The sequence below is a fragment of the Mus pahari genome, chromosome 18 (assembly GCF_900095145.1).
Source record: "Mus pahari chromosome 18, PAHARI_EIJ_v1.1, whole genome shotgun sequence".
Classification (NCBI taxonomy): Eukaryota; Metazoa; Chordata; class Mammalia; order Rodentia; family Muridae; genus Mus; species Mus pahari.
Window position 1 is genome coordinate 44,663,810 of NC_034607.1, and position 12,242 is coordinate 44,676,051.

Genomic DNA, 12,242 nt, shown 5'->3' on the forward strand with positions numbered 1-12,242 from the left:
CACATTCATGTTCCCAAAGGGTATTTTTTTTAGGGGCTAGGGGTTGCTTTGTGTTTGAGACAGGGTCTCACTGTTACTCTGGACAGCCTGGAACTCACTCTGTAGACCAAGTTGGCCTCAAACTCATCTAGATCGGCCTGTGTCTGTTTCCTGAGTGTTGCGATGAAAGGCATGTATCACATACCCACATTTTCCAATCATTTCCCAAGCTTGGACCTGGCCCCCATCACCTCAATGTTATTAAACTGACATTTAAAGTAAGTGTCCAGTAAACACTATAAATAAAAGGAGCAATGCATTTGGATCCTTAGTTGGCACCTTGCTTTTGTTTCAATGCTAGGAACTAAGACAACAAAGACAAAAATATCTACTTTGCATTCTAGAAACTCAAAGATACAATAAATGCTGAGATGAAAAAATGCTAAGAAAACATTTAAAGTTTGCTTTTAGGCCAGGTGTATGCCTTTGACTTGGAAGGCTGAAAGGAAATATCTGGGCCTGAGGCCAGTTTGGGTTACATTGTCTTAAAACAAACAGCAAACAACAAACATAAAGAAAGACTGAAAAGAGGCATGGGAAGTCTCAAACTCTGTCCAGGTAGGACACTTCCTACCACATCCCCTAGTATCTGGTCCTATGGAACACTTGACAGCTTCGGAATGAATGAGCAAATCTTAGGGAGCACAGAAGAAGGGCAGACCATAACACAGCAGGGCAGAGTGTGGACAGACAGGCATTCCCTCAGAGGGAGAAGGAGCAACGGGCACAGGAGCAGGAGAGCAAGGCATGTGTGGTGCTCAGACTGTGCTGGTCCAGCACTGAGCACAGGAGGCACCAAGCAAGGAGTCACTGCAGGGGCTTTCATGGCAGGTATATGTATTCTTCTATAGCTTTCATTTTAATAACTGTGCTGTAAGAGGTTGGGGGAGTAAAAAGCTGCACATGATAGCACACACTTGTAACCCCAGTACTCAGGAGACTGAACCCGGAAAATCACTACAAGTTTGAGGTCAGCCTGGTCTATATGAGTTCTAGGCTAGCCAGGGCTACATAGTAAGACATTACTTCAAAAAAATTAGCACATAAGAGTCGAAAAAATCCTCATAATCCCAATACTCATTTCCATGTTCTTTCTTTGTAAGTTTTACATTGCTGTACAGAGGACTCTTTAACTTTACAGGTTAATATGCAGTTTTCTCACTCTTCATAATCATATCTCAGGGCTACACTGCATAGACTATAATGTGCCCACTAATTTCCCTACAGTTGAACAAATTTCATGTCTTCTTCTAATTAAAGGCCTAGGCAATCAAAGAACGTACACACGGCAAAGTACATTTACCCCTTCGTGTTACAGATAGCACAGTAAGTAAACAAAGCTATGAACTGACTTCTTTGACAGAAAAAAAAAGGATCATACAAGGAGTTCCAGGGTCAGTGATAGCAAATGTTTTGATGGCTCTCAATGGAAGTACAAGTACTTCCTTTGAAACTTTGTTGCTCTGGTTGTGCACTTGAAGAGAAAGGTACAAGCTTTAAGGTCAAGACAAGTTCTGAAGGTAATAACTGTTATCCACGGCTTTAGTGGAAGTAATCTCAATGCAGTGAATAACTAAGGAAGTGGAGATAGTGGAATCCTTTCAGGGAACTTCAGGGGGTGAGAAAAGACAGCCAAAATGGGAAACTACAGACAAAGAGCATGAGGATGATGTAAGGACCCAGGAGGGGATAACTGACAGCAGAGAGCTTCAAGCTGCCTGCTGCTTTCAAGTGCCTGCCTGCTATCTACTCTTGTCCTCCGAGTTTCCACTCAAACATCACTTGCTCCAAAATTTGCAGCCCCGAGCCTACAGCCTAGCTTAGTGCCCTGCCCTGCTTCAAAACTCTGGGTTTCTCCTGTAGTAGCTCTCTTTCCTTTCTGTGGATCTCCTAGTTCTGAGTTTGTCTTGCTAAGGAAATAGAGCACATCTGTCTTGTTCTTTACTATCCTGCCTGAGAGCTGACATTCCATAACACATTGCTGAAGAAATCAGTGTCCATAAGAGAAATATTAGCCCTGGATTGAAGCAAAAGTTTAATAACTGTAAAACTAATTGGAGCAGGTAATGGTCATTATGGATAAAATGGCAGGTATTGCACACGGTCCTTTACACCAATATCTAATTTAATTTATATTATAATCCTATGAAATATTTAGTCATTTCCCAAACTTTAATTTTAAAAAACAAATAGAACTAGAGAGATGGCTCTGCGATTAAGAGCATTTGTGCAGAGCTTTAGGAATGCACATGGTATACATACATATGTACATATATACATACAAAACATTTATACACAAAAAAATCAAGAATAAAAATAAATATTAATGTGAAGAAAGTAAGTTTTGAATAAAACTTGCCTAAGTAAGTAATATCCAATGTCACACAGTTCACATAAACCTAAAGAGTTGGAGGAGTTGGCAAACAAACTAAGTGGAAAAAACAGGTCTGAGTGGACAGTCCTAAGACATGCTGGAGTAAGTCTGAGTGACTGACCTAGGACGTGCTGGAGTAAGTCTGAGTGACAGACCTAGGACGTGCTGGAGTAAGTCTGAGTGACAGACCTGGGACGTGCTGGAGTAAGTCTGAGTGACAGACCTGGGACGTGCTGGAGTAAGTCTGAGTGGACAGACCTAGGACATGCTGGAGTAAGTCTGAGTGACAGACCTAGGACGTGCTGGAGTAAGTCTGAGTGACAGACCTAGGACGTGCTGGCACCTGAGAAAGTGGTAAATGAAGTGAAGTAGTTCCCAGCACCACATGATGCCTCACAACCATGCAAGACTCCAGTTCCAGGAGATCCCTTTTCTGGCCTTTGAAAGTAATAAATAACCCTCTTCAATACAGAGAATTTTTGTTTTATGTTTTTCAGATAGGTCTTGGTTTGTAGCTTTTTGGCTTAGAACGAGCTGTGAAGCCAAGAGTGGCCTGACATGGCAATCTCCTGCCCCAGCACTCCCAGCACAGTGAGTGAATGTGGACGCCACCATACAAGGTGAGATAAAGGCTTTTGCCAAGGACCGATTGACAAAGGTAGGAAAGGCTTTCCATGCTAAGGGTCAGTTGTAGCACACACGGCTCTCCAGTGAGCTCACGGCCATGCTTACCTCTGCCCATGCCTTGAGAACAGCCAGCTTCTCCATGGTGGTGGCACTCTCTCGGTACAGTTGACTAGAAGATCCCTTTCCAGCCTGAACTTTGTCCAGAGAGGAAACGAGTAGATTATGTACCCGACGCAGATCATTGAGGTCGCTGACAACGCCGCTTCCAATCCATGTGCTGCACACCTGGGCAGGGAACAGCAGAAGTTACTGTGTACAGAGCAACGGAGTAGAGGAGAGCGGGATGGCTTTCTTCATATCCCCGCAGAGAATAAAAGGCCTCATTCTAGCCCCTGCAGAAAACAGAACAGCACTGATTTTCCACTCTCTGTTTGTCTGTCTGAGACAGGGCTTTGCCGTGCAACACATGGTGGCTTTGAACTCAACTCCTAAGTACAAGAATTGCAAGTTTGTGCCACCACGTCCAGATTCTGCTTCCACTATTTAATGAAAAATTTAAAATAAGTGGTTTTCTACCTCAAGTAGTTCAGTCTTGAAAAATCCTTCAACTATTATCTATTTACCATCATCAAACTATCCAATTGGCTATCGTGAAAGGCTTTTTTAATAAGGGAAAAAGAAAAGTAAAAGTTATGAAAGTACAGAGTTTTATAACTTCTCTTATTGCACTTATAGATAGGAAGAGAGAAGATTCTTAGACATCAGGATAGCTCGTATATAAAGACACAGGATGTGAGATGAGGAAGAAGTGAAGATCAGGAAAGCTGAAGTCAGGTAACATGAAATTTACATATCCTACGTACTAAAATCGGATGATGGTACTGAGTGCCAAAGATCCTTGGCATTACATTTATGCTTTAAAAAAAAGTATATACAGAGCTGGGTGTGGTGGCGCACGCCTTTAATCCCAGCACTTGGGAGGCAGAGGCAAGTGGATTTCTGAGTTCGAGGCCGGCCTGGTCTACACAGTGAGTTCCAGGACAGCCAGGGCTATACAGAGAAACCCTGTCTCAAAAAACCAAAACCAAAAAAAAAAAAAGAGTATATACAGGACAATACACAGCACATTCAGTTTTGTGTCTCTTACAGCACTGCATGAGACAGGCGTGACGTGGACGGCACTGGGAATAACAGCCAAGGGAATCTTGGAGACAAAAGACCACAGGACACTGAGAGGTGGGCTGGGGAGTCAGAGCTTCTAACCCATAAGAACAGAAGGACGGCAGCACCACCATCAGGAGCGCTGCTAAAACCCAGGAGAGCTCAGCAGAGACAAGTCAGCATGGTTCTAAGCACATTCACGTGTGAGTTCTAAGTAACACTGAAAGATTTCAGGATGAGTGTTCAGAAGACAGCTGGAAACTGTTCTAGACGCCAGGAGCAAATGGAAGGTAACCAGGTAAGACCAGAAACTTCTACACAAAGGCAATAACTAGAGAAAGAGTAGGAGGCAGATTCGTTTAGGAAGAGAATCTCTTAAAGGCCTTCTATCAAGACAACTGGGGAAGTAGGTATACTGAGGGGTAAGTAGAATGAGAGAAATAGATGGAAACCCAGGAAAATACACAAAATCAAGCGAGGACGGACACTGATGGCAATGAGGCCTACACCCACGACTTCTGGGTAAAAGGCTGAGGGTGCAGGAACCACTTAGGGAGCACGAGCACGGTGGGAAGGGTGGGGCTGAAGCACACTGTGGACACATGGACGTTTGTAATAAGAAACTCATTAGAAACTGCTCAGAGACAAGTGAAAACTAAAACCTCATCCAGCTTCAGGGGCAAGTAAGTACAGTAAGCTCAGGGGTTTTTGCTGCCTAAAAGATTATAAAACCATTCTGGGTTTCTGGAGTATTTGGATTTCAAATCATGGCTAATGGACCTTTAAGGTTTAAAACCTTAAAAACTGACCAAATACTTACATCAATAACTTTATTTGCTTAAAATCTTATTTTCAAAAACTGAAAACTATGTTTAATAAAAATAAGAGTACTTAAAAACAGTTATTAAGGGCATACTTCTGGCAACATAAATTGCCCACCAAAATAGTTCTGCAAATAACAAGTTCAAAGTGAAATGCAATATAATAGAAGTGTCAAAAGAAATAAAGGGGTTGATTCCTACAGAAACTAAACATACGGGAGATACGGACTTTTGTGCAATTTGGTTGAAATGTAGCTAAAAGTCTGGGAATTTTGTGAATACCAGAAATGTGGCCCTAAGTTTTCCTTGCAAAACTCGTACTTACTTCCTCTTTAAAGAGTCTAGGGCAGCTTTTCAAAAGCTGTAGGTCATGGCCACTTTGACAGCCCTCTACCTCCAAAAACATTTTCCATTATGATTCATACCAGCAAAATTAGTTAGGAAGTAGCACTGAAAATAATGTTATGATTGGGGTCACCACAACATGAGGAACTGTACTAAAGTGCCACAGCTTTAGGAAGGCTGAGAAGCACTCATCGAGGGGCTGAAAAGCTGGCTCCATGGCTAAGAGCTCTTGCTGCTCGTGCAGAGGACCAGAGTGTGGTTCCCAGCAGCATTGCCAGGCAGCTCACTGCTTCCCATACCTATAGCTCCAGGTGATCTGATACCCTCTCTTAGCATCTGTGCTCACCCACTCCTGTGTGAGCATATGCACATACAGAAATTAAAATGTAAGTGGGTTTTAAAGAGGATTTTATACCTGGAAAATGCGAGTAACACTTTATGGATTTGTTTATAAAGAATACAATGGCCCACAGCATGCCCAGGACCATAGAATCAGGACTGAGTAGGACACAACATCTGTTCCAACACCACCAGCACTAACTGGGGCCAGAGAGATCCAGGGAAGCAGGAATGCCACCCGATCAGTAGCTTTGGTTCCTTCTGGTCTGCACCGGTTTACCTGGGGCACGAACTCTGCAGTCAGTCCCGTAGCACCCAGAGGAGGCTCCATACTCAGGTGCTATAACACACCTAGGATCCCAGGGTCCCAGAGGCAGCTTGACTCCCAGGAACTCTGACACACCCAGGATCTCAGGATCACAAGATCCCAGAATCTCAGGATCACAGGGACAGCTGGACTCTGAGGAGTTCTGACACAACCAGGATTACAGGAAGGACAGGTTCCAGTCAGATATAGCGAAGGCAGGTAGGACTAGTGATAACCAGATGGCAGGAAGCAAGCGTAAGAACAGAAGCATCAGAAACCAAGGTTATTTGGCATCATCAGAACTCAATTCTCCCACCATAGCAAGTCCAGGATACAACATCATACCAGAAAAGCAAGACTTGGATCTAAAATCACATTTCATGATGATGATAGAGGACATTAAGAAAGACATAAATAACTCCCTTAAGGAAATATGGGAGAACACAGGTAAACAGGTAGAAGCCCTTAAAGAGAAAACACAAAAATCCCTTTAAGAATTACAAGAAAACACAATCAAACAGGCAAAGGAAATGAACGAAACCATCCAAGATCTAAAAAGGGAAAATAGAAACAACAAAGAAATCACAAAGGGAGACAACCTCAACAGATACAAGAAGATTGAAATAATCTCATGCACCCTATCAGATCACCACAGACTAAGGCTGGTTTTAAATTGCAACAAAAACAACAGAAAACACGCATACACATGGAAGCTGAACAACTCTCTACACAATGATAACTGTCAAGAAAGAAATAAAAGACTTTTTAGAATTTAATGAAAATGAAGACACATCATACCAAAACTTATGGGACACAAGGAAAGCAGTGCTAAGAGGAAAACTCATAGCTCTAAGTGCCTCCAAAAAGAAACTGGGGAGAACATACACTAGCAACTTGACAGCACACCTGAAAGCTCTAGAGGAAAAAGAAGCAAATACACCCAAGGAGGAGTAGATGACAGGAAATAATCAAACTCAGGGCTAAAATCAACCAAATAGAAACAAAAAGAACTATACAAAGAATCAACAAAACCAGGAGCTGGTTCTTTGAGAAAATCAACAAGATAGATAAACCTTTAGCCAGACTAACCAGTGGGCACAAAGACAGTAACCAAATTAATAAAATCAGAAATGAAAAGGGACATATAACAGAAACTGAGGAAATCCAAAAAATTAGCAGATCCTACTACAAAAGTTTATACTCAACCAAATTGGAAAATCTGGATGAAATGTACAATTTTCTAGACAGATACCAGGTGCCAAAGTTAAAACAGAATCAGATAAACCATCTAAACAGTCCCATAACCCCTAAAGAAATAGAAGTAGTCATTAATAGTCTCCCAACCAACTAACCAACCAACCAAACAAACAAACAAAAGCCCAGGACCAGATAGATGGGTTTAGGGCAGAATTCTATCAGACCTTCAAAGAAGACCTAATACCAATACTGTTCAAGCTATTCCACAAAATAGAAACAGAATGAACACTACCCAATTTGTTCTATGAAGCCACAATTATGTGTATACCTAAACCACACAAAGACCAAAGAAAGAGAACTTCAAAACAATCTCCCTTATGAACATTGATGTAAAAATACTCAATAAAATTCTCGCTAACCAAATCTAGGAACACATGAAAACGATCATCCATCATGATCAAGTAGGCTTCATCCCAGAGATGCAGGGATAGCTCAATATACAGAAATCCATCAACATAGTCCACCACATAAACAAACTCAAAGAAAAAGACACATTATCATTTCATTAGATGCTGAGAAAGCATTTGACAAAATTCAGCAACCCTTCATGTTAAAAGTCTTGGGAAGATCAGGAATTCAAGGCCCATACCTAAACATAGTAAAAGCAACATACAGCAAATCAGTAGCCAACATCAAACTAATTGGAGAGAAACTTGAAGCAATCCCACTAAAATCAGGGAATAGACAAGGCTGACCTCTCTCTCCCTATCTATTCAATATAGTACTCAAAGCTCTAACCAGAGGAATTATATAACGAAAGGAGATCAAAGGGATACAAACTGGAAAGGAAGAAGTAAAAATATCTCTATTTGCAGATGACATGATCTTATAATTAAGTGACCCCAAAAATTCCACCAGAGAACTCCTAAAGCTGATTAAAAAAAACTTCAGCAAAGTGGATGGATATAAAATTAACTCAAACAAATCAGTAGCCTTCCTCTACTCAAAGGATAAACAGGCTATGAAAGAAATTAGGGAAAAAACACCTTTCACAATAGTCACAAATAATATAAAATACCTTGGTGTGACTCTAACCAAGCAAGTGAAAGATCTGCATGACAAGAACTTCAAGTCTCTGAAGAAAGAAATTGAAGAAGATCTCAGAAGATGGAAAGATCTCCCATGGTCATGGATTGGCAGGATTAATATAGTAAAAGTGGCTATCCTGCAGAAAGCAATCTACAGATTCAATGCAATCCTCATCAAAATTTTCAATCAATTCTTCATAGAGTTAGAAAGAGCAATTTGCAAATTCATTTGGATTAACAAAAAACCCAGCATAGCAAAAACTATTGTCAACAATAAAAGAGCTTCTGGAGGAATCTTGATCCCTGAACTCAAGCTGTATTACAGAGCAACAGTCATAAAAACTGCATGGTATTGGTACAGTGACAGGCAGGAAGGTCAATGAAATAGAACTGAAGACCCAGAAATGAACCCACACACATATGGTCACTTGATATTTGACAAAGGAGCTAAAACCATCCCGTGGAAAACAGACAGCATTTTCAACAAATGGTGCTAGTTCAAGTGGTGATCAGTACGTAAAAAAATGCAAATTGATCCATTCTTATCTCCTTGTACAAAGATCAAGTCCAAGTGGATCAAGGACCTCCACATAAAACCAGAGACACTGAAACTTACAGAGGAGAAAGCAGGGAAGAGCCTCAAACACATGGGCACAGGGGAAATTTTCCTGAACAGAACACCAATGGCTTATACGCTAAGATTAAGAATCAACAAATGGGACCTCATAAAATTGCAAAGCTTCTGTAAGGCAAAGGACACTATCAATATGATAAAAAGGCAACCAACAGATTGGGAAAGATCTTTACCAATTCTAGAACCGAGAGAGGGCTAATAGCCAATATATACAAAGAACTCAAGAACTTAGACTCGCGAGAACCAAATAACCCTACTAAAAGATAGGGTATAGAGCTAAACAAAGAATTTTCAACTGAGGAATATCGAATGATGGAGAAGCACCTAAAGAAAATGTTCAACATCCTTAGTCATCAGGGAAATGAAAATCAAAATAACCCTAAGATTCCACCTCACAACAGTCAGAATAGCTAAAAGCAAAAATTCAGGTGCAAGCAGATGCTGGTGAGAATGTGGAGGAAGAGGAACACTCCTCCATTACTGGTGGGATTGCAAGCTGGTACAACCACTCTGGAAATCAGTCTGGCGGTTCCTCAGAAAATTGGACATAGTACTACCTGAGGACCCAGCTATACCACTCCTGGGCATATACCCAGAAAATGCTCCAACATGTCATAAGGACACATGCTCCACTATGTTCATAGCAGCCTTATTTATAATAGCTAGGAGCTGGAAAGATCCCAGATGCCCCTCAACAGAGGAATGGATACAGAAAATATGGGACATTTATACACAATGGAGTACTACTCAGTTATTAAAAACAATGAATTCATGAAATTCTTAGTCAAATGGATGGAACTAGAAAATATCATCCTGAGTGAGGTAACCAAATCACAAAAGAACACACATGGTATATTCTCACTGATAAGTGGATATTAGTCCAAAAGCTCCAAATACCCAAGATACAATTCACAGACCACATGAAGCTCAAGAAGAAGGAAGACCCAAGTGTGGGTCTTTTGGTCCTTCTTAGAAGGAGAACAAAATACTCACAGGAGCAGATATGGAAACAAAATGTAGAGCAGAGACTGAAGAAAAGCCCATCCAGAGACTGTCTCACCTGGGCATTCACCACATACACAGTTATCAAACCCAGACACTATTGTGGATGCCAAGACATGCATGCTGAATGGAGCCTGATAGGTTGTCACCTGAAAGGCCCTGACAGAGCCTTACAAATACAGAGACTGATGCTCACAGCCAACCATTGGACTGAGTGCGGGGTCCCCAAAAGAGGAGTTAGAGAAAGGACTGAAGGAGCTAAAGGGGTTTGCAACCCATAGGAAGAACAACAATATCAACCAAGCAGACCCCCCAGAGCTCCCAGGGACTAAGTCATCAACAAAGGAGTACACATGGCTCCAGCTGCATATGTAGCAGAGGATGGCCTTGTTAGGCATCAATGGGAGGAGAGCTCCTTGGTCCTATGAAGGATTGATAGATGCCCCAGTGTAGGGGAATGGAGGGCATAGAAGTGGGAGTGGGTGGGTGGGTGGGTGGAAGAATACCCTCATAGAAGCAGGGGGAGGGAGGATGGGATAGGAGGTTTCTGGAAGGGGGAGGAACCGGGAAAGGGGATAACATTTGAAATGTATATAAAGAAAATATCCAATAAAAAAGAAAATCAATGCAATCAACATTCAACAAAACCATATCAGAGAAAAGACCTTGGCTCCACACCAAGCAAGCAAGTGTACGTTTTTACATTTTAGGCTCCAGTAAAATATTTAAGGTGCACTATGACTCTGCTCGTGGTTTAAGTGACTGTTTTGTTGCCTCACAGAAACATCTAAGCATCCTACATGTGAAGCTTTCTCCTGTCTGTCTAAAGATTACCCTGATTAGAAGCCTCTGAAGGTGAAGTTATTCTCACCACCAACCAGAACTTTCTAAGGTGCTCCTTCCTTTATAAAGTAAAAGAATGTGCAGGTCATTGTCCCATCTGTTTCAAACCAAGATTCCTCTTGCAAGTGGAAAGGAGGCCAGACATCTGAACCTGCCACCAGGAAACAAAAACCATTACAGAAAAAGCCACTTGTGCCACCACCAAGTAAGTTTAAGGGAAACTTAACACTAGGAGCTCTCATGCTGCTCACTTGGGAGGTGAAATTCTAGCGGCTTGCCTTTCACTTTTCTTGCAGTCAGCAGCTCTGTAGGAGGACCCGTATGCTGGTACTGAGCTTGGAACACTGTCATCAAGTACACAACTGCACAGGGCTACTTTCTGTACTTGCTTGTAAATCCCAAAGGATTTACCTTCACCCTAGCACCTCAACCGTAATACAACCATCTACCCCTTACAGCAATGATCCTCTTTCCCCGTGCCATGCTGTCTGTGGAGGGAATTAATTCCCCTAAAGAGCACTACGACGGCAACAAGTACCAGAGAAGCCAACTCAATGAAAAGAAGTATAACCGTTCAACCAGGAGAACAAAGAACTGCAAGCCAGGCCCTGCAGAGAACAGAGGCTCCAGGTCACACACAGTGTGGGGATGGATTCTAAGCAATGATGAGGGCCACAGCTCTGCTCTCCAGCAGACTGGAGAGGAGACAGCTGATGCTCTCTATTCAATGGTGAGCAAACAAAGAGTGCCATTTTTGAAAAGATTGGATCCCAGTGCAGGAATCCTTCTTCAGGGGGAGCCATGGGAGAGGAAGGCACTTAGCATAGGGTTAGGGCATGTGTGCTTGGGTGGCTCCCTAGCTGCACATGCAACAATGTGAGACAAACTCTCACGGGCTCATGGTGCAATGCCACTTCCATAATGTGCAGCTCTTTTTAGAATAATTCAGTATCCAGGTATCATAACCTATGGTCAAAAATGTTTAGTACCTGTCATTACACTCCTTTGTCATTACAAATTTTGTATTTTATGTGTATTTTACAGGTCTGTTCATTTGGAGATAATACAGGAACCAAGTATCCAAAGTGGAATCCTGAGCTATGACAAAAATGGAGCGTGATTAACACCTATGATTTTACATTTCCTATAGAATAAAAAAGGAGAAAAGATGAGGGGTAGTGAGATGGCTCAGTGGGCAGGTGCCTGCGCTCAGAATGGCGACCTAAGTGGAAACCACAGTGGAGGAGACAGTCAACACCTGAAGGCTGTCCTGACCACCACATGAGCATGGTGCCTCACACAGATCAAATAAGTAAATGAATGAACGGATGAATGAATGAATGATTTTATTTGAAAATTTGTAAAAAAGGAGTGAACACTATTGTATTTCCAAGGTAAACATAAATTGATTTTCTCCCTTTAAGTGAAACCTAAGACTTGTAGGACTTTAAGGAAGGCAGCAAGA

The 12,242-nt window shown here is 41.8% G+C and overlaps 1 protein-coding gene across 1 annotated transcript in view; it reads right to left on the reverse strand.

Moving 5' to 3' along the window:
* The window catches only part of Heatr5b (HEAT repeat containing 5B), a 77,128-nt gene that overhangs the window by 16,912 nt on the left and 47,974 nt on the right, over positions 1-12,242 (reverse strand). The window contains exon 27 of the mRNA XM_021217681.2: positions 3,146-3,325. Coding sequence (XP_021073340.1) covers positions 3,146-3,325 — 180 coding nt within the window. The remainder of the gene's footprint in view (positions 1-3,145; positions 3,326-12,242) is intronic.